General features: G+C 48.4%; 1 protein-coding gene across 1 annotated transcript in view; it reads left to right on the forward strand.

The window, feature by feature from the left end:
- Positions 1–23,404, forward strand: part of Castor2 (cytosolic arginine sensor for mTORC1 subunit 2) — a 42,035-nt gene that overhangs the window by 10,540 nt on the left and 8,091 nt on the right. The window contains exon 2 of the mRNA NM_030719.3: positions 15,585–15,655. Coding sequence (NP_109644.2) covers positions 15,585–15,655 — 71 coding nt within the window. The remainder of the gene's footprint in view (positions 1–15,584; positions 15,656–23,404) is intronic.

The following is a 23,404-nucleotide window of genomic DNA, read 5'->3' on the forward strand; positions in this document are numbered from 1 at the left end:
TCTAAATCAGGATCAGCTCAGCGTGGGAAGATGTCAGGAGGTGCTAGGGGCGGGGGAAGGTGCATCCATCACAGATGGGTAGGGAGCAGCAGGAATAGGTGGGCATGGATAGATCAGGAGGGGATGCAGGTGATGAGTACACACGGGAAGCCCTAGAGGAGTCTGGCTGCTTCCAGCCCAGCACAGATGATCTGTGCAGCTAGGTTGTATGGTGGCAAGGACAGTGAGCAAAGGCTTAGGGGCTAGTAAGCGATGTCTTCAAGGTGCAGACTGCCAGCTTGCACCTGGTGCAAGCCACAGCCTGGGTTGGTACAGCTGAGTCCATGGTACATTTGTGGATGTGCCTGAGTACACACACAAAGCCACAACAGCACGCAAATGCTGTGTTCTAGGCCGTGCACAAAGGAATAAAAGGAATTCTATCCACTGAGCAGAACGATGGAGAGCTGACTCATCGGTTAAATGCTTGTCATGCAAGCATGAGGACCCAAGTTCAGGTCCCCAGAGTCTGTATAAATGCTAGGTGAGTGTGATAGCCCACCTGTAACCCCAGCCTTGGAGACGGAAACAGGATCCCCAGAATAAGCCAGCAGCCAAACTAGCCATACTGACAAGCTTTGGGCTTGATTGAGAGACCCTGCCTCGGTGAATACGGTGGAAAAGCAAGACAACAGAGAAGACAGCAAGCTTGGGCCCATGTGCACATTCACGTATGTGCATACACATGTACAGTACACACATGCCACATGCATATACGATGTATACACCATGCACACATCATACACATGTGCACACACACATTATCACACTGTCCATCAAAACAAACAAACAAAAGAACAGATGGTCCCTGCTATGGTAGAAGGTAACACCCTACAGGCTTGACAGGGCCCCCTTAGAAAGGATGTCCAGGTAGAGGCCAATTCCAGATGTTAATTATCTCTGCTGTGCTAGAGTTCTTTTTTTAAGATTGATTGATTGATTGATTGATTTAATGTATCTGAGTATACTGTAGCTGTCTTCAGATACACTAGAAGAGGGCATTACAGATGGTTGTGAGCCACCATGTGGTTGCTGGGAATTGAACTCAGGACCTCTGGAAGAGCAGTCAGTGCTCTTAACCACTGAGCCATCTCACCAGCCCTGTGCTAGAGCTCTTAAATAGGTCTGTAGAGATTGCTTCATTGGTAAAGGACATGAAGACCTGAGTTTGATCCCTAGAACCTGAATTTTGAATTTTAAAAAAAAAAAAAAAAAAAAAAAAAAGGTTGGCTCCTGGGCCTGGCTATTCAGTGAGAGACCACACAAATGAGGGACCCTGGCTCCAAGGAACAAGGTGGGCAACCCATAAAGGATGGCACCCTCCATGTTACACAGGAACACACATACTCATGTACACACATTGTCTTAGTCATTGTTCTATTGCTGTGAAGAGTCACCATGACCACCAGCAACAACTCTGATAAAGGAAAGCATTGAGTTGGGGCTGGTTCACACTCTCAGAGGTTTAGCCCATTGTCTTCATGGTGGAAAAGCATGAAGAAATGCAGGCAGACATGGTGATGGAGAGGTAGCTGAGAGTTCTGCATACAGAAAGACAGGTAGCAGGAAGAGAGAGACACTGGGCCTGACTTGAGCATTTGAAACGCCCAAAGCCCACCCCCAATGACACACTTCCTCCAACAAGGCCACACCCACTCCAACAGGCCACACCTCCAAATCCCTGTCAAGTAGTGCCACTCCCTGCTGACCAAGCATTCAAATCGGTGAGCCTTTGGAGGCTGTTCCTATTCAAACTACCACATGCGTGCACCTGCACACACGTAGCACATGTGTATGTGTTTAGAATTACCGTCTCAGATTCAGCCTGGCCTTTTGCCTCTGGCTCAAGTTCCTTACCTGACGTGGTAGTTTAGTCATAGTTATGTCAAATACCCACCATAAGCAGGCAGCAAGGAAACGGTTATTTTCCTTGTGGATTCAGAGGTCTTGATCCATCATGGTGGGGAGGGTATGGCAAAACAGCTCATTTCATGGCTGTAAGAGCAGGTGATGAGGCTGTGGACATCATGGTGGACCAGGAAAAAGAGTGGAGCTCTCACAGGAAGGGACTAAAGCAGGCTAGAGCTTCCAAGGACACGACTCCCATCTACTCTCTCCATCCAGGCCCACCTTCTATAGCTCTAACACCTCACAATCATCTATTTGAAGTGTGTGTGTGTGTGTGTGTGTGTATTATGTGTATATGTATTCTGCATATGTCATCGCATGCACGTGAAAGTCAGAAGACGGCTTATGGGAGTCAGTTTCATCTTTCTACCCTGAGGACCCCAGGATCAGATTCAGCTTGTCAAGCTTGGTAGCAGATGCCTTCACTTGCTGAGCTATCTCACTCTCCCTCTATTCGGATTTTCAATCCATCAATGGATTAAGTCATTGGTAAGGTCAGAGCCCTCGTGACCTGCTTGTTTCCAATATGCCCTCACAGACGCACCTAGACGCATGCTACCAATCTCTCAAGTGCCTCTTGGTCCAATCATTCTCACCTTAAGATTGACTGTTGTGCCTGGCATTTTAGCCATACCTTTTTGTCCCACCTGTCTCCCATAGACCCTATTTGAAAACATCCAAGACAGGCCTGTTTCCTTCTGAGACAGGGTCTCCTGTGTCATCCAAGCTGGCCTCAAACTAGCTATGTAGATAAAGATGGCCTTGAATTTATAATCCTCCTGCCTCCCTCTCCCATGGGCTGAAATTACATACACCCAGCACCATATCCAGTTTCTGAAATCGTTTTAAAAAATCTATAACAGCTCTGACACTCTGCATGTAAACGCTACAGCTCCTTCACTCTCTCTTCTTCAATGTGTGCCTCAGGGACTCTGCGATTGGCTAGGTCATAAAGAGTAGTCTTCCTAGTGCCTGCCACCCCTTGGAGCCTTTGCTTGGTAGGAAGCCAGCCACCATGTTGTGAGGACACTCAGTCCTCAAGAGGTTGAGGCAGGAGGATCATAGGTTCAAGACCAGTCTGGGCCCCATGGCAAGACTTCATCTCCAAAGAGAGGAGAGAAAGGATCAACTAATTTGATTTGAAACTCGGGGTCTCTGTTGAACACCGTTTGTTCTGGCATTTCTCAGCTTTTTTGGAGACGATAGCCTTCTTTGTCAGTCTGCCGAAAGACCCCAGCTGACAATGGTTTCTTTTCTCTTCCCGTCTTACAGGGAGGAACATTTTCTTTTGCTACTTGGTAAAAGGCGTCCTGTTATTTGCTAAGACCCACATGGGGACTGGGGATGTTCCTAGATGCTTGCTTAGCGTGTATGAAGCCCTGAGTTCCATCCCCAACATATCTCAGCATTCAGGAGGTAGAGACAGGAGGAGGCGGAGAGGGAGAGAATCGGGAATTCAAGGTCATTGTTGGTAACGTGGAATAGGAAGCCAGCCTGGACTACATAATACCCTTTCTTAGACAAAAACAAAAGACACGGGGGCCAAAGAGGAGAGCTGCCTGGATAGAGGTGGGACCTCACTCACCCCCTTCACAGCAACTATTGAGACTATATACCGAGCTGGAGAGAGAGTTCAGTGGGTAAAGCATTTGCTGTACTTCCAGAGAATCCAGGTTCAGTTCACAGTACCCATGCTGGGCAGCTCACAACCGCCTCTGACAATTCCAGCCAGCGGGTACTCACACACAGACACACAAGTACACATAATCTAGATTTAGAAAGGACTCAAACAGTAAGCACAAAATGAATAGAGTATTGGCGAGGAAGTAGAGAGACTGGAACCCCCTCACATGATATTGGTAGGTATGTAACGTGCTTTTTAGTTTTTCTCCAAAGACTTTAAAGTAGAGCTGGCAAGATGGCTTCGAGGGTAAGGGTACTTGCCATCATACCTAATGGTTTGTGTTCAATATCTGGAGTCCACATGGTGGAAATAGAGAATCAGCTCCCACGGGTTGTCCTGAGCTCCACACATGCACCATGGTATGCATGCCCACACATACAGACACACACAAATATGAAGAAATATGTTTTTTTTTAATGTGAATTGAAAGCCGGGCGTGGTGGTGCACTCCTTTAATCCCAGCACGCAGGAGGCAGAGACAGGCGGATTTCTGAGTTCGAGGCCAGCCTGGTCTACAAAGTGAGTTCCAGAACAGCCAGGGCTATAAAGAGAAACCCTATCTCTAAAAAAACAAAAAACAAACAAAAACAAAACAAAAATGTGAATTGAGAGCTAAGCATGGTGGAACACAATTGTCATCCCAGCACTCAAGAGACTAAAGCAGGAGTTTAAGGCCAGCCTGGTCTACAGAGGGAATTGAACAACACCAGCTTGGGCTATATAATGGGACCCTGTCTCAAACAAGGATCTAAGAGAGGAGGCTGGAGAGTTGGCTCAGGAGTTAAGAGCACTTGCTGCTCTTGCAGAGGACCTGAGATCTATTGCCAAGCACGCCAAAGCAGCTCACAACTGCTGTTCCAGGGCATCTGAAGCCCTCTTCTGGCCTCCACACACATGTGCACATGCATACATATAGATGCATGCACATAACTAAGCACGTGTGTTTGTGTGTGTGTGTGTGTGTGTGTGTGTGTGTGTGTGTGTGTGTGTGTGTGTGTGTAATCTGAGAGAGAAAAAATAAGTTGCTTTTGCACTTCTGGGTATACATCCTGAAGAATGGGAAGGAGGATCATGGGAAGCCTGTATGTAATTCATGTTCCCAGAAGCTTTGATTCACAAAAGCCAAAGCAGGGAAGAAACCCAAGATTCAATCAACAGGTGTATGCGTAAACATACACAGCCATGGTGCAATAGTATCCACCCTTCAAGAAGGACGTGCTGACAGTTGCTACAGCCTGGATGAACCTTTAGAACACGATGCTGAAGGAGATCAGCCAGTGGGGGAGGGGAGAGGCAGTGTAGCAGTCTAGGTTCCTTCTGTGAAGTTCTCAGAGTAATTCAATTTATAGAGACAGATTAGGCAGACGTGGAGTCCCAGGCACTTGTGAGGTGACAGGAGGGAATGAAGGACGTCCTTGGCTACATAGTGAGTTTATGGCCAGCCTGGGCTATATCAGACCCTGCCCCAAAAATAATCATAGAGGGGTTGGAGAGATGGCTGAGCAGTTAAGAATACTTACTGTAACTGGGCATAGTGGCATATGCCTTTAACCCTAGCACTTACAAGTGGACCTCTGTGAGTCTCAGGACAGCCAAGGCAACATAGTGACACCCTGTCTCCAGGAGGCAGGGGTGGGGGGAGGGGGTGCTCCTACAGAGGACCTGAATTTGGTTCCAAATCTTACCAAGGGCTATTCATAAATACCTATAACTCCAGCTTGGAGGATCTGATGCCCTCTTCTGGTCTCCATGGATACCTACACTCACAAACGTGTGTGTCCGTTAAATCTTTACAAAAGAAATATTTACTAAAAATAATAATAGGGACAATGTATGAGGCAGTGTATGCTTGCCAGGGGCTGGAGGAGGGGCACAGACTTATTGCTTAAGTGTTGGGTTTCAGTTCTGCAAGATGAAGGAGTTCTGGAGACAGGTGCCCTTCCTGGTTACACAACAGTGGCTGTGCCTTCTGCCACAGACAGGACCGTGCAAAGTTAGGATGGCAAGGAGTATATCCTACGTGCTTTACCACAATTTAGAAGCTGTTTTAAAAGGCCTGATATCCCAACTACCCGTGAGGCTGAGGGGGAGGATTGTAGACTCAAGGCTAGCCTGGGTAACTTAGTAAGACTCTGTGTCCACAAAAAAAAAAAAAAAAAAAAAAAAAAAATGCTGACTCAGTATATAGCCCCTAACTAGAATCCCCCAGTAAGGGGGTTGAGGTGTGGCTCAGTGTAGAAAACTTGCCTAGAATCCCCTAGTGAGAGGGTGGAATATGACTGGGTATTAAAATTTTGCCTGTAATCCTCAGTGAGGGGTGGGGTGGGGTGGGGAGACGTCGTGTCTTTGTAAGGCAAAAGCTTAACCCAGAAAACAAGGAGAGGAAGCGAAGTTTGATTTAAAAAGGGAGAGGAAGGAATTTTGATTTTGGAGCTAGGATGCTTTTCTCCTGCCCTTGGACATCAGGACTCCATGGTGTCCAGCCCTTAGAATCCCAACATCTGAAGCAGTGAGCCCTCAGGATCTGAGGTCTTCACACTAGACTGACCCATGGACCAGCTTCCAGGGCGCCACCCTGCGTGTAGCCTGTGGTGGGACTTCTGAGTGCCAGAGTCACTAATAACCTAGTGATAATGCAGGAATGTGTCATAATTGTCTAACAAAACCCATCTAGATGGATGGGTGGCTAATAGACTGGTTATTAATTAATGGATGAGTGGTAGATAGGTAAGCAAGTGGATAGATAATATGGACAGATGGATGTACAAGTGGGTGGATAGATGGAGGTGGGGGGTGCGTAGATGCGTAGATGGACAGGTGGATGGATGGGTGGAAATTTAAGTCTGTACCTGTTGACTCTAGCTATAGTTTTTTTTTTAAGGTAGCCCAGGTTAGTCTCAACTTGTGGATGACCTTGAACGTCTGATCTTCCTGCCTCTACTTTCCAAGGGCTGGGTCACAGGGGTGCACCACCACACTTAGTTTATGGCGTACTAGAGATATAACTCAAGGCTTTATCACGCTAAAAAAGCACTCTCCCAGCTGTTCTACATCTCCAGCCAGCCTGTGTGGGTGTGGGTGTATCTGTCTGTGTATGTGTGTGGTGTGTGTGTGTGTGTTTGTGGGGGGGGGGGGGGTGTTAAAGGTTGATTGCCAGCTGCCAGGGTTTTAGGGTAGTGATTACATCATGGAGCTCTTGATATCACCAGTGCATTGATCCATGGATACATTCAGAAATCATTTTTTTTTTATGGAGCAGAATTGGGGGAGTTAATAAAGACTTTTAGCATTTCTGTGTATTCTTTGAGGACTTCATACATATATACAGTGTGTCCTAGTCATACGCGCCCCTGCTAATCCACCCCTGCTTCCCGATCTCCACACCAGCACCCCCAACCCCATGTCCCCTATTGCCTGTTTTTTTTATTTTATCCCACTTAAAATAACAGAAGAAAAATAATTACAGAAGCTAGGTATGGCGACCCATGCTAGGAAGGAAGTGGAGAAGAGAAAAAGAAGAGATGAGAAAAGAAAAGAGAAAATACTTGTTGCCCACAGCATAGAGCACCATCTTGGGCCTGGTACTAAGCAACAGTGTGGCATCTTATTTGTCCTGCTGGCCACCTCTCCGCTCAACATTCTCTGCTACTGGGCTCCGAATGTCAGTGCTGGAAGATGAGCTGTGTGACTCCTCTCTGAGGACCACAGCCACCCAGCGAAGGCCCGAGAGACAGAACCAAGAACCGCAGGGAACTAGAGACATGGTTCTGTTGATAAAAGCACTTGCTGCTCCTACAGAGAACCCCAGTTTGGTTCCCAACACCCGTGTCAGATGACTCACGGTTCCTGTAACTCCGGCTCTGGGGGATCCGACACCCTCTTCAGGCTTCCATGTGCACCTGCACTCATGTGCACAGACAACAGACACAAATATACACACACATTTTAAAGATCTTCATAGAAAAAGAACTGAGGTCCACAGCTTCCTCCTAGGGAGCATCTCACTTTTCCTGGTGAAATGTCACTGTCACACAGGGTGGCTCAGTGGATCTGAGCACATGGAGATCGTAGACATGTACCAGCCTCAGATGCCTGAATCTAGGCACTCTCTCCCGGGTACCTGGGCGACACTGGGCATGACCGCGTCGTCGCACCAACCTAAAGTTCCTCACTGGACAACTTTCTAGGGGCCTCCGATGACCAGAAGGACCCAGGCTTCAGGAAGGGACACCATCCCCACACCCCAGCTTGCCTCCACGTTGTTGTTTTGATTTGGGCTTTTTGATATGGATTTGATTTGAGCCTAGGTTTTGCTTTGACCTCACAGCAGTCCTCCTGCCTCAGTCTCTCAAGCCGTGGGATTACAAGCATGCACGATCACACTGGGTACTAGAGATAGACCCCAGGGCCTTGTGCTTGCGAGGTGAGCACTCTACCAACTGAGATTCACCCCTAGCCCCATGGTGTGTGTGTGTATGTGAGCATGTGCACACACATGTGGAAGCCTGAGGTTAACTGTGGTTGTTGCTCCCTAGGCACAGTCACCTTGCTCTTTGAGATGGGAATCTCTCACTATTTTGAAGTTTACCAAATAGCTGAGGCCGGCTGGCCAGCCAGCAAGCCCCAGGCTTCCCTGTCTCTGCTAACCCACTCCTGGGATTACATTCAAAATGACTGCACCACGCCTTTTCACACGGGCTCTGGGAGTCGAACTAGGGTCCTTGGATTTACAAGGCAAGCCCTTTATTCCCAGCCTTCCCCCAGGCCAGTGTAGACCTCACCAAGTGTTGTCAGGTGGAGAACTAGTGCTTTAAAAAGCTTGTAGCAGTATTTAAAAAGAAAGAAAAAGAAAAGACTGCATAGGATTCTAAAAGCCAGGAGAGGGTGTGTTGACTCAGAAAGGAGTGAGCCTCCCATCCCTAGGTGCGTGCAAATGGAGATTACCCAGAATTCTTTGTAGCCCTGCCCCTCCATCCGAATGATGCCAGGAAGCCCCTCCCCTTTTCTGACACCAGGTCTTGTTATGCAGTACCGATTGGCCTTCAGTTGGATACTCTCCTGCTGCACATTGCCTCCTGAGTGCTGAGATTCAACCTTCCGCGATGTGTGTCTGGGTGTGTGGTGCATGCACGTGAATCCCTCACGCTCAGGCGGAAAGCGTCTCAGGACATTGAGTACCTCCCTCCATCAGTCGCCATCTTATTGCCCTGAGATAGGATCTTTCACCAATCAGCAAGCTCCTGGGATCCGCCAGCCGCTATCCCTCAGTGCAGGGTTACAGGCATGCATAACCATGGCTGGGTTTTTACATGGTGTTCAATCTCAGATCCTTACGCTCGCAGATTGAGCACTCTGGACCACTAAGCCTTGGCCTCCTGTGGTTTCAACAGGGACCTTGTGATAAACTGGTCCACTAATTAAATGAGCGCTTATATGTCTCTTCCTTCTGCTACATTTATTGGGTCCATCCATCCCTGAGATGGCTTTCCAGCTGATATGGTCTCCAGGTCACCCTCCCTGCCTGCCTTCTGGCTGCAGGTGTGTTTCTGAAACAGGGCCTGGCCTAGCCAAGGCTTGGGGACTTGTGGCCCAGGGTGCCCTGGGGAGAGGCCCGAATGAGGGGCCTCATTCTGCTGGATGAAGAAGCTGAGAGTAAACAGATCGGATTTCCAGAGGCAGTTAGGCCAGCCAGCCGGGCGGCCACACTGATTGAAGATAGGAGTGTTCTCAGAGGTGACTCAGTGCCTGGGCCCCTGATCCGGGCAGCCAGGGGCCCTGGCTTTGCCCGGGTAGTTGGCTCCAGCCAAGCCCAGAGGGAACAGCTGTAGAATTTGGAAGACCAACTGATAGGTGACTGCATGTCAATCCTCTGGGGTGAGCTGTCTTTAGTGTGGCCTGCTGCCAGCTCAGTGATCTTCCAAGTCCATTGCGAAGCAGGCAACAGCGAGAAACTGGATATGAGACATTTGTGTAAGAGCCTGGCCTAGAGGCTGGGGCAGGAGGATCTCAAGTTGCATAATAGCCTGGGCTACATAAGAAGAAAGGAAAAAAATAAGGGGGAGGAGGGGATACAGAGGGAGGAAGAAGATGAAGCAGGAGAGAGGGTAGGAGAGGAGATCAATGCTTTCAGTTGGCAGCAGGCAATCGGGCAGGTATAAAGAGCACAGCTGGGCCTGGAGGAACCCAGGCATGGAAGAGCGAGAATGGATGGCCCAAGGCTAGCAAGGCCCCAGGAGGCAGCTCCAGAACTGCCATGCACTGGAGAGAAGCCCCTTCAGGAGACAGGGGACAATTACCGTACCTGAGAAGGCATGAGACTCACAGTTCCCAGAAAGTTCCTCTGGGCAGCTAGCTAGGGGACCAATCACAGATCAGAGGCAGGATGGTAAGCTGTTACAGCCATCAGCTGTGGAGTGTGGCAGTCACTGGTGAATTTAACTGTGTGGAGAAAAGCCATCATCCAGCTGGCAGTGGCTTTAGGCATGTGTCCTGAGGAAGAGATGTGGATGAAGGGCATCCTTTTTTTAGAATGGAGGAATTCTGAGCCTGGAGAAGTGGTTCAGAGGCTAAGCGGACCCTCCTTTGCCCCAGCACCCACGTTGGGCAGCTCACAACTGCCTGTAGCCCCAGCATTAGGGAATCCCGTACCCTCTTCTGGTCTTTGTGGTCACCTGCATTCAACAAGCATAGACACACACACAAACAAACTCATAATTACAAATAAAATAAATCTTTTTCTTTTTTTAATGGAGCAATAGCTCATAGCATTTGCTGTTCTTTGACAGGTCTCAGCACCTACACAGCAGTTAGAGCCATCCATACCTCTAGCACCAGGAGATCCGATGCCCTCTTCTGACATCCTTGGGCAGCGGGCATATACGGGCTACACATACACGTGCAGACAAAACACTACACACCAAATCAATGTCTCTAAATATTATTTGGAGAAAACTTGAGCCCTGGGAGGGGAAGAGGCCAGGGGTGAAGTGATAGTTTGTGAGGGAAGTGATTCTTTAAAACAAGGCACATGGCTGTAGGGGTTTGAGAGGGACCCTCAGTAGATACCTGGAGCATAGAAACTGTGTTAAACCGAGCATGGTAGAACACAGCTTAATCCCAGCACTCAGTAGGCAAAGGCATGTGGAATCACTCTGAGTTCAAGGCCAGCCTAGTCTATAGAGCAAGTTCCAGAACAGCCAGGGCTACACAGAGAAAGCCTGTCTAGGGGTAGGGTGGGTGTTTAGAGGGCTGGATGGGTAGGGAATGGGGTCAAGTCTGGGAGAGGAAATGTCTAGTAATGAAGGTCATCCGATGATGGGACAGACACAGAGGCCACAACAGACTGACAGCGGAAAAGCTGGTCATCAGCCAAACGGAGTTTGAGTGGCATTGACCTAAAGAACAACGCACTTCAGTTACTAGGCAACCAGTCAACAGCCTCAGGCAACACCCGAGCTGGGCCCTCCAGGGAATGTCATTTGCAGTTAATAGTGTCTGGGTTGTGGGGAGATGGCCACAGGACCACAGATTGCTTAACCGCAAGGGTTGACTTCCAGTGTGTTTCTTACCTTCCTGCGTTGACAGAAAGTTGGGCATCCTTAGGGGGGGTGACTGGACTGTTGTGCAAAGCAAAAGGCATGGGAAAGTCATTGGGTCTCCAGTCCCATCAGGAAAGGGAAGGAGAAGGTGAGCACCTTGAACTCAGTGAGGACAAGGCAAAGAAAGACAGGAACAGATGCAAACTGGGGGTGTGGCTTCCACCTAGAATCCTCTAGGGGGTGTGGTTTGGTGGTAGACCACCTGTCTAGAATCCCCCAATGAGGATCTGGGGGCATGGCTCAGCATTAGCGAGCTTACCTAGAATAATCCTCCCAACCCCCATGAGAGGCTGGGGGTGTGGCTCAGTGGTAGAGCCCTTGCCTAGAATCCCCCAGGGAGGGGCTGGGGGCGTGGCTCAGTGGTAGAGCCCCTGCCTAGAATCCCCCAGGGAGGGGCTGGGGGCGTGGCTCAGTGGTAGAGCCCCTGCCTAGAATCCCCCAGGGAGGGGCTGCGGGCGTGGCTCAGTGGTAGAACCCCTGCCTAGAATCCCCCAGGGAGGGGCTGGGGGCGTGGCTCAGAGAGAGTGCTGGCTCAGCATGCAAAGCCCTGGGTTTCATCCCTGGCACTTCAAGAAAGCAAAACCAGGTGTTGTAGAGCATACTTGTTACCCCATGACTAAGGAGGCTGAAACAGAAGGATAAGGAGTTGAAGGGTGTAAAGAGATTGCATTTGCTGTTTCTGTAATTCTCAGTGTGACCCTGCCTGATCTCAGATGTACAGCAGTCCTCTGAGGGGCTGGGATGTCAGGTGTGTTCATTCTGATACTCTACCAAGCTGGCACTGTCTTAACTATGAAGGAAGTTCTTCACATACTCAATATGAACAGACTTTGTGATGCATGATCAGCCCAAACCCCCGCCCCCACTGTCCTCCATCCCTAATACAGAGAGCTTCATACTGTGGGATCCCATTAGTGAGGAAAAGGAGGTGGTCCTTGAATAGTGCTCAGCCCCACAGGCAATACAGATGAACAGAAAGTGTCAGAGGAGGGAAGGGTGGGGAAAAACAGCATTGGAAGACATGAGGCTAAGAAGATAAGTGGGTAGGCAGTGGGAGACTGTGACCAAGAGGCTGGTGATACTCCCCACACAGCCGGGCATCATGACAGGCATGAGGAAAAAGGAAGATGGGCTGGGAGGATGGATCAGTCCACTGGGTAAGTGCGAGGACCTGAGTTTGATCACCAGAGCTCCCACATAAAAAGCTGCATATACTGTCACATGCTCATAGCCTCAATATGGGGGCATAGAGAATGGGAGCTCGGGACTCACTCCTTGGCCCGTCAGGCACCTGGCTTAATGAGCTCCAGGCCAATGAGAGACACTGTCACAGAAAGATAGGAATATGCTGAGTGATGATGGTAGCAAAGGCCTTTCCTCCCAGCAGTCGGGAGGCAGAGACAGATGGAACTCCTGAGTTTGAGGCCAGCCTAGTCTACATAATGAGTTTCAGGACAGCCAGGGCTACACAGCAGGGGGACAGGGCAGAGGAGGGGACAGAGAAACAAAGGAGGTAGTTATAGGGCTGATGAGATGGCTCAATGGGAAGATGTACTAGCCACCAAGTCTAATGACCTGAGTTCAATCCCGTGTAATACAAAAAAAGAACCAACTCCCCAAAAATTGCCCTATGAGCTACACACACATACACATTGTGGCACACCTACATGCATAAGACATACGTAAATAAATAACTCTTAAAACCTGGACCACATGTGCACGCGCACACACCAAAAAAGAAAGAAAAGGGGAGATACGGTAATTCACACATGTAATCCTAGCACCTAAGAAGCTGAAGCAGGGGAATTGCTGCGATTTCCAGGTTCTCCCGGGTCTCTCTGCAACCATGAAAATTGAGCTTAGATCCTAGCGCCCTTGCCTGAAATGCTGTGTGGTAAGGGTTGCGGGTACAGAGACAGGAGGTCACTGGGGCTTGCTGGCTTCCAACCTAACCAAAATAATGGGAGCTCCAAGTTCCAGAGCGACCCTGTCACAAAGGAATAATGTGACTGATGGCGGAGGACAGCCAACACCTTCCCCTGGCCTCTCCTACATACAGGCACATGCATCAGGACACGTGTGTGTATATGTATATATCCCACACATGCATACACAAACAATAACGAGGAGACAGATCTGAATGTCCTAGAGCAGTGGTTCTCAACCTTCCTAATGCTGTGACCCTTTAATACAGTTCCTCCTGGTGTGGTGACCCCCCACCCATAACATTCTTTCATAACTGTAATTTTGCTGCTGTTATGAATCACAGTGTAAATATCTGATATGCAGGATACCTGATGTGCCACCCCACAGGTTGAGAACTGCTGCCCGACAGGGTCAGGTGAAGTGAAGCTCACAGACACAGGGCACTTGGTGACCAGTGAGAGCAACAGGTCCCTCTGTCCCCTCCGTCCTAACGGTCCTCTCTGAGCCAGTATGCACGCTGAATTGAGATGGACATCCAACAGCTGGCTGGCCCCCTGGGATATGCCACTTCAACAACTTATTTATTTATACCTCATGTCCACAGAGGCCCTGGTTGCCGTCTGCTAGTTGTTTATGCCCTCTAGACCAGTGTGTCCAGTCTATTTCTGGAGTGTCCCTGCAGCCTCGAGGGTGGCTGGAGTAAGTGTCTTGCCCATTCCTGAATACCAGATTCTCAGGCAGCTGGGAGGCCCCATTCCTCCCAGCATGCACCTGCTTCATCCAGAAACTGAGAGCTTCAAGCTTCTCTCTGAGGATGTGGGACCCTGATGAAGGAACCCCACAAGAATACCGATAGCCACTTACAAGGCAATAGTTTGCTGCTATCCTTTGAGGCCCTTATATATTCTGTTTTTCTAGATAAGAATTACAAGTTGACTGGGCAGTGGTGGAGCACATCTTTAATCCCATCACTTGGGAGACAGAGGCAGACAGATCTCTGAATCTGAGGCCAGCCTGGTCTACAAAGTGAGTTCCAGGATAGCCAAGGCTACACAGAGAAACTGTCTCAAAACAACAACAACAACAACAACAACAACAAAGTTCCACATTGGCTATGGAACAGACATGGACAGAGAAACCAAAGAGGGCTGGCAAGATGGCTCAGTGGGTGAGAGTGACTTCGGCCAAGTCTAATGGCCTGAGTTCAATCCACAGAACCTACATGGTAGAATAAGAGAACCTGGTCCTGCAGGTTGGCCTCTGGCATCCACGTGTGCACCACTGCCTGCTCACATGTGCACAGACACAAATAGATGAAAAAGGAAGAGGCTGGAGTGGAGCTGAGTGTGCAGTGGGCCTAAGCAGGAAGTCCAAGTGACAAGGAATGTATACCCCCTGCCCCCAAACTGGCACTTTCATGAAAATCGGTTTCATTGGTTTGTCGTTTGCTTTCAGGATTTATTTATGTACTTCGTAGGTGTATGAATGTGCCTGTGTGAGTTGGTGTGTATCACAAGGTGGTGAGAGGTAGTCGGCTCTGCTGCAACTGGAGCTACAGGCACTGGTAGGCCACCTGATATAGGTGCTTACAGTCAAACCCTCTATAAGAGTAGTAAGGGCTGTTAACCACAGAGCCATCTCTTCAGCCCCTTGAAGATCAGGTTTGTGATACATAGTTTACACAGAGCAAACATTGCTCTTTTAGCCAGTTGTGGTGGTGCACATCTGTAATCCCAGCCCTTTGTGGGTAGAGGATTGGGAATTGCAGGTCAGCATTGCTAATGTGAATGATGAATGAGTTGGGAGCTAGACTGGGCTACAAGAGACTGTCTTCCAAAAAAAAAAAAAAAGTCACCCATTTTAGTGGATAGTTCTTTGGGTTTGACACAGATGTGAATTTTGCAGCCATCACTACGTACACAAAGGACTTGACAATGTAGCTTAGTGGTAGAGCCCCTGCCTAGAATCCCCCAGGGAGGGGCTGGGGGCGTAGCTCAGTGGTAGAGCCCCTGCATAGAATCCCCCAGGAAGGGGCTGGGGGCGTGGCTCAGTGGTAGAGCCAGCCCCTGCCTAGAATCCCCCAGGGAGGGGCTGGGGGCGTGGCTCAGTGGTAGAGCCCCTGCCTAGAATCCTCCAGGGAGGGGCTGGGGGCGTGGCTCAGTGGTAGAGTACCTGCCTAGAATCCCCCAGTGAGGGGCTGGGGGCGTGGCTCAGTGGTAGAGCCCCTGCCTAGAATCCCCCAGGGAGGGGCTGGGGGCATGGCTCAGTGGTAGAGCACCTGCCTAGAATCCCCCAGTGAGGGGCTGGGGGCGTGGCTCAGTGGTAGAACCCCTGCCTAGAATCCCCCAGTGATGGGCTGGGGCCAAGGCTGTGGCTCATCAGGGGACCTTCCCTGACTGACCAGTTTATTCTTGTGTGTTTTTCCTCAGGTGCAAGTTTTTCAGTCTGACCGAGACCCCTGAGGACTACACCATCATCGTAGATGAGGAGGGTTTCCTTGGTAAGTGTCTCTCCTCCCAAGCTGGGCCACCTCCCTCCGTCCTTATTCTTTCCTCCTTTTTCTTTTTTCTTTGTTGTTTTAAATCAAAACAGACAAAAATATTGCAGGGTTTTTTGTTTCGTTTTGTTTTGTTTTGTTGGTTAGTTGGGTTGGTTTGTTTTTGAGATTTGGTGGGTTTGGTGGTGGTGGTAGTCTCCTTTTACTTTTTACACGTATTGCTTTATTGTGTGTGTATGTGCACGCACATGCCAGAGCATGGGTGTAAAGGTCAGAGGGCAACCTGTGGAAGTCAGTTCTACCTCCTACCTGTGGGCTCCAGAGATTACACTCAGGTGGGCAGGCTTGGTGCAAACATGTTTACCTACTGAGCTACCCACTCTTGTAAGGGAGGGGATTGAGCTAGGAAGGGTCTCCTGATATAGCCCAGGCTAACCTCAAACTTATGAGACTCCTGCTGCAGCCTGCCAAATGCTGGGATTATGGGGATGACGTCATGCCTGACTTTTTTTTCACCCCCATTTTTCTTTCTTTTGAAATGTTTTTCATATAAAAATATTTTGGGTTTTTTTTTTTTTTTTTTTTTTTTTTTTTTTTTTTTTTTTTTTTGGTTTTTCAAGACAGGGTTTCTCTGTATAGTGTTGGCTGTCCTGGAACTCACTTTGTAGACCAGTCTGGCCTCGAACTCAGAAATCCGCCTGTCTCTGCCTCCCAAGTACTGGGATTAAAGGCGTGCGCCACCACCACCCAGCAAAAATATTTTTCATTTAGCTAATGTGCATGTGTGCATGCCTGAATATATATATGCATACCACATGCATGCAGAGGCCTGTAGAAGGCATCAGATCCTCTGGAACCAGAGTTGTCGGCCATTGTGAACTACGACAGGGGTGCTGGGAACCGAAACCAGGTCCTTTGTGAGCAGTAGGTGCTCTTAACTGCTCAGCCATCTCTCTACCCTTATTTTTTTTTCCTAATCTAAATATCATTCAGTTATCCGAAAATTCATCCTTTTTCGGGCTAAAAAGATGGCTCGGTGGTTTAAAGCACAAGCTGAACTTCCAGAGGACCTGGGTTCAATTCCCAGCACCGCACGATGGCTCATAAGCATCTGTAACTCCAGTACCAGAAGATCTGCTGCCCTCTGTGACCATCAGGTACACACATGGTGGTACACAGACAGATATGCAGGTAAAATACCCGTACACATAAAATAATAAAGCAATAATTTTCCAAAAATTAGCCACCACTTACCAGGCAGTGGTGACACACGCCTTTAATCCCAGCACTCAGGAGGCAGAGGTGCGTGGATCTCTGAGTTCAAGGCTAGCCTTGTCTACAGAGTGAGTTCCAGGACAGGCAGGGCTACACAGAGAAACCTCAGAAAATGAAATTTTTAACCACCATTTTTTTTAATATTTATTTATTATATAAGTCCACTGTAGCTGTCTTCAGATACTCCAGAAGAGGGCATCAGATTTCATTACAGATGGTTATGAGCCACCGTATGGTTGCTGGGATTTGAACTCAGGACCTTCAGAAGAGCAGTCAGTGCTCTTAACCGCTGAGTCATCTCGCCAGCCCCTTAACACCATTTTTAAGTATAGGTATAGCAAGTTGTCTTATTTGTTTCTGAGACCGTCTCATGTACCCCAGGCTAGCCTTGCACTCCGTACATAGCTGAACCTTGATCCTCCTGTCTCTACTTCTCAAATGCTGGCATTACAGCTGCACACCTCCACACCTGGTTTCTGCCACGCTTTGGGTAGAACCCTGGGTTTCATGTGTGCTAGGCTGGTCTCTACAGTATCCCTGTTCCTCAGTGGGTTTGGGAGAATGTTGTAATCACCTCAAAATGAGGTACTGTACCAGTTAGCAGTTATCGATTGTCCTCTCAGAACCTGACCCTGGTTCTTTGTTTGTTAGAGAAGTTTATGGAGCAGCGTAGTGATGACACACACCCTTAATCCCAGCATGGGCAAAGGCAGGCAGATCTGTAAGTTCAGGTCCATCTTGGTCTATATAGTGGGTTCTAGATCAGCCAGGCTAAAGAGTGAGACCCTGTCTCAAAAGCAACAACAACAACAAAATGGCAACCTGTGTTATGCCTACTTAGTTATTTAGTCATTTATTTTTACAGTTCTGGAGATGATTCCTAACCCATGGTAGGCACGCTCTGAGCTGCTAAGCCACCCCCCCAACCCAGTGTCCAGCCTGCCATTGATTGCCCCGGGGGCTCTATGCAAATGGAACTGCATTTATTTTTCTTGCCTACACCATATTGATGACAGAGCAGAGGGGAGCCATTGAACTTGCTCTCGGGTGTTGGGAGTCCTGGGAAACCTCCTAAGTGACAGTCTTGAAAAGTCTGTGTAGAGAGACAGGAGGGGAGGTGCAAGTGTGTAACCCTAGTATCTAAGAGAGTGAGACAGAGAATCAGTACTAAAAAGCTAGCCTGAGTTACGTTGGTGCAAGCCCAAAGGGCTAAGAGCGTGGCTCAGTGGTAGAGCCCCTGCCTAGAATCCCCCAAGTGAGGGGCTGGGGGTGTGGCTCAGAGGTAGAGCCCCTGCCTAGAATCCCCCAGTGAGGGACTGGATGCCTGGGACCTACCCTGGCCCTCACAGATGCTGCATTGGACAAAGGCCAAAGACTGATAATCTCTGGTCTTGTAACTCTCTCTTATTGTTCTGGGAACTTAACTCTCTCTTGCAATTCTGTGGCTAAAAGCCACTGGTTTCTGCCAATTAACTCCTGCTGTTGGCAGCAGGGGATCAGGTAAAAAAGTTTCAGTTGCTAGGGCTCTTGGCTCTCTGGCTCAAGGACCCCTTACTGGCCAGGTTTGTTAACTCTTCATGAACTAGAGAGAAAAGAAGAGAAAGAAGGAAAAGAGAAAAAAAATCAGGCTTACAGAAAATACACTCACTCAACTCTGGTTGAGGCGAAAAAGAAGCTCCAGCAAGCCTTTATTTCTGTTTTCAGTATATATACTTTCTGTAAAAAAATTACCTCCTACAACTATCAGGTAAAACTGTTACAACGGGATAATTGATTACATGATTTTCTAGATACTTTTACATTCCAATAAGTTCATAGTAAGCTTAAAGGCAAGAATTCATGTCATAAGTCAATAAAATTTAAGGAATAACAGCAGAACTGTTTTTATGTCTTTCCATTAAGACTAGCATCTCACTGAGCATTCATTATCTGTTACTAGCCTCCCCCCCGTAAGTTCATTATAAGTTAAAAGCAATAATTTTTATGTCACAAGTTAGCATGGTTTTGTCAAAAGACAAATTATCTGCCTTTGTGCCTTATTATTTTGAAGCCCTGCATAGATAGAGTAGTCCATCATTATTTTCTGACTTCACACCTACAGTAAGTTGTCCACTCCCAGTTTATGACCATTAGTTACCTAATAATGGTCTCATACCTAACCTAGAAGGAATGTTTTCCTTGGTCATAAATTTGTTCCAAGCCCGCTTTCTTTTTCTAGTGCAATTAGCCCGTGACACGTGAAGGTTTGCAGAGCGCTTACTTGCAGCTTTTATACCTCAGAGAATTCGAGATTACTTGTATAAATTTAGGAATTCTATAAAATCCTTATTAGGAATTATGAAACCATCAATTTGTCTGCATAGTAATACTACGTGAGACTGCATCTTCATGTAGAAAGTCTGCCCCGTAGGGTGGGAGAATGCCCAGGAATCATTGGACTATGTAATAGAGACAGGAAAAGGCTTAGCAGCAGCAAAATAGCAATCCTGGCATGAAGTCTTTTGGGACCTTGCCTCACTGAGCTCACCCAACTCACCCATTGCAGGCCATGCAAAAAAGTGGGCCATCTCCAGAAAATTCATTTGCATGTCTTTAGCCTTTCCTAGATGGCTTCTGACAACTGGGGGTGTGGCTCAGTGGTAGATCACCTGCCTAGGATCCCCCAGGGAGGGGCTGGGGGTGTGGCTCAGTGGTAGATCCCCTGCCTAGAATCCCCCAGTAAGGAGCTAGGGGTATGGCTCAGTGGTAGAGCTCCTGCCTAGAATCCCCCAGGAAGGGACAGACAGTGTGGCTCAGTGGTAGACCACTTGCCTAACATATTCAAAGGCTTCAACAAGACTTGGAATTGCCTCACTTGCTACTCCCTGAGCCTCCCCCATGGAAAACCATACTCTAGGGATATCTGTTATTGCCCCCTCAAAAAAAAAAAAAAAAAATCAAGCAAACTTGTGTGCCTTGATCGAAGTGGTACCTGCCACTGAGGAGAGTCTCGGTCTCGTCACCAGACAGCTTTGCATTCAGCAGGGACCTTGGGCTTATTCTAGAGGCCCATAGGGTTAAAGTTAAACATCCATTTTACAGATGAAGAGCCAACTGTCCATCACAGAGTACATTCAAGGCTAGCCTGGGCTATATGAGACCCTTGTCTTTAGACTGGAGAAATGGCTCAGCAATTAAGACCACTTGCTACTACAGAGTCAATCTGAGTTCAGTTTCCAGCATCCACATCAGACAGCTCCTAGCTATCTATAAATCCAGTTCCTAGGGATCTGATGCCCTCTTCGGGACTTCATGAGCACCCACATACACATGAGCATACATACATACATTCATACATACATACATACATACATACATACATACACACACACATATAGTTTTTAAAAATTAAAAACCTATAACTAGGCCTATCTGATGTCATTGTCACTCTGACACAAAGGACATTGACCACTGAACATGTGTGCCTATGACACTACCAGAATCTTTCCCAAAATGGCTTAAGGTTGCAGTCCACATGAGACACTTTCTGTTTCACTGTGAAATACATCATACTGTAACTTGCTGTTTTTTGGGCTTCCTGACTTGCCACCAGCGAGGGGTGTGGCTGACACCAGGGGGAAGGGCAACCACTTCACCAAGCTGCATTTCAGGATACCCAGGCTCCCAGAAACTCCCAGGACACGCTAAAGGCTTCAAATGCCACCCTCTAAGAAGCCCTTCCTGTTATAAAGTTTGAGGTCCTTAGAATTCTAAAAAAACCAAGAGGCTAGGGAGATGAACCAGTTGGTAAAGTGCTTGCCAAACAACAGGAGGACCTGGGAGAGGGGAGGAGGGAGGGAAGGGGGGAGGGAGGGAGGGAGGGAGGGAGGGAGGGAGGGAGGGAGGGAGGGAGGGAGGGAAGGGAGGGAGGGAAAGAAGGAAGGAAGGAAGGAAGGAAGGAAGGAAGGAAGGAAGGAAGGAAGGAAGGAAGGAAGGAACTAACTTGGGCATAGTAAGTGTCTGTAACCAAAATTGGAGTTACAGAGGCAGGAGGATTCCTTGTGCTCAATGTCCAGCCAGTCTAGATCAGGACCCTGTCTCAAAAACACAAGGACTGGTAAGATTGCTCAGTGGGTAAAGGGAGAAACAGCCAAGGCAGACAACCTGAGTTTCATCCCCACAACCTTCATGGTGAAAGGAGATGACTGATTCCCACAGGTTACGATCTGACCTCCACACGGAGGTCACGGCAGACAGGACTACACATACACACACACACACACAGAGTAATAACTCTTTATAAAAAGGTATGAGAGATTTGGAAAGGCACCAGCTAGACCTCTGACCTCCGCATGGGTGTGCACATGTACACACAGAAAAGAATTCTAGAACTGAGACAAGATCTGGGCAGGGCCAGGGTTTAGGAATCCTGTTCCTACCACTTGGGCACTAGGGAGTCCGAGACGCCAAGGTGCAGGGATTACCAATCCACTGGTTCTTCCTCGTTTCTGTCTTTGATGAAGCTGGCTGCCTCTCTGTCCCTAGCTTGCTGACCACAGGTCCTTCTGAGTCATCAGGAACAATGGGGTTCCCCTAGACTGTGGTCACCATGGCAACTGAGCTTGGCAGAGAGGATTCTGACGGACTTCACTCAGCATCCCCTCCTCCCAAGCCATCTTTTCTGGCAGTTGGCCCAGCCCCCTTCCCCTTCCTAGTCTCCCAACCCCATCCCTTTGGGGACTCTTGTGTCTTCCTGTTGGTCAACACAGGGCCTGGATATTTTGAGTCCACTAAATTTGAATCTTTTTTATTTGCTTAGTTGGCTGCCTTTTTTTTTTTTTTGAGACATTATCTCATATATCACAAAACCAAGGATGACCTTAACCTCCTGATCATCCTGCCTCCACTTCCCAAGTGCTAGACTACAGGCATGCATGAACTCTTCTGGTTTTGGGTGCTGGGGCTTTAAGGCAGCTAGAAAGCCACTCCACCAAACACTCTATGTCCTTGGCTATCTTTAGTCCTTCTTCAGATCAGTTTTTGGGGTGTATGTGTCTATTTTGTTTTGTTTTGTTTTTTTAACTCAAGCTCTCTATGTAGCCCAGGCTGGCCTAGAATCTAAGCTGCTCCTGCCTCAACTTCCTAAGGAGCTGGGATTACAGGTGTGTACCACCACACCCCACCTGTCTCTATCTTAGAAACTTGGCTTGGTTGCTCCCAGTCTAGAGATATTGGGCAAATTGCTGGTCTCTTTCAAGCATTTGTGTGGAGTGGACAGCCATGCTTCCTCTACAGGGTCCTTGCTGTGTGCATAGCATCACAGTCCACTTCTTGCCGTATCTCTGTCCTACTGTGTGACAAGAATGGAGTCGTAAGGTCTTAGCAGGAGCCTGGGATTTTATGAAGAGTCGCATTAAGTCTCTGGGTTTGTATCCATAGAGGTGCCGTTTACACAGTCTTGTGTGATGTTTCCTGGGAAAACATCAACAAACGTGGTGCCAGATAGGGCACCAACAGCAGACCCAAGAAAGGCTTTCACTCCAGTCTAGCTTATTGAGCCAGTAAGTTTGGGGGTACAGGAGCATGGATGAGAAAAAGGCAGCTGCATCACCAAAAGCCCTGGCCAGCCCTGACCAGTGTGGGTGATGAGCTGCGTCCTGGAGCTCTCTGCACAACTCGTAGGCAGCTCCACCACAGTGAGTCTCCTTTCCCTAGCAACTGTATTAGGGGCTTTGGGAGTCTTGTAAGTTTCAGGATCTTCCTGAGCCCTGTGAGGTTTGGGGGTTGGGTATTTTGCTTGCTTTGTTTTGGTGAGCCGTGGCCCTACTATGTATCTGGCTGGCCTGAAACTCACTCTGTAGACCAAGGAGGCCTTGAGCTCACAGAGATGCGCCTACCTCCCTAGTGCTGGGATTAAAAGTTGGTGCCACCATGCCTAGAGCCTTATGAGTTTTGTTGACATCCTGTGTGTCCCAGAGCCTTCCTCCCAAAGGGAATACTTCTGTTTAAAAACCATAGCTACAGAACCTTTGGGTGCCTGGATCTCAAGCCCAGGCCTCCTTGGAGACTGGCCCTACTGGAAGGGACCCAAGAACATGGCATTCAGGCATCTGGATTCAGGATCTTTTTCTAGATTAAGTCCAGTATGCAGGAAGAAGTGGAGCACAGAAGGATTGAGAGGGTCCAAAGTCATGAGCCAGAGCTTAGTTGGTAGGTGCTTGCCCGGCGTGCACAAAGCCCTGGGTTCCATGTCCAGGTAGGTGCTTGCCCGGCATGCACAAAGCCCTGGGTTCCATGTCCAGCACTACAGGAACCTAACATAGTGACACAACGCCTATCACCCCAATGTTCGTGAGACAGAGGCAGAGGGATCGTCAGCTATACAGCTAGTTTAAGACTAGCCCGAGCTACCGGAGTCCTTGCGCTCCCCCACCCCCAAAAAAGTGAGGGTGGTGAGTTGCTTCAGTGAATAAGGTTTACAGGCCTAGTGTCCTGAGT

The sequence above is a fragment of the Mus musculus genome, chromosome 5 (assembly GCF_000001635.26).
Source record: "Mus musculus strain C57BL/6J chromosome 5, GRCm38.p6 C57BL/6J".
Taxonomy (NCBI): Eukaryota; Metazoa; Chordata; class Mammalia; order Rodentia; family Muridae; genus Mus; species Mus musculus.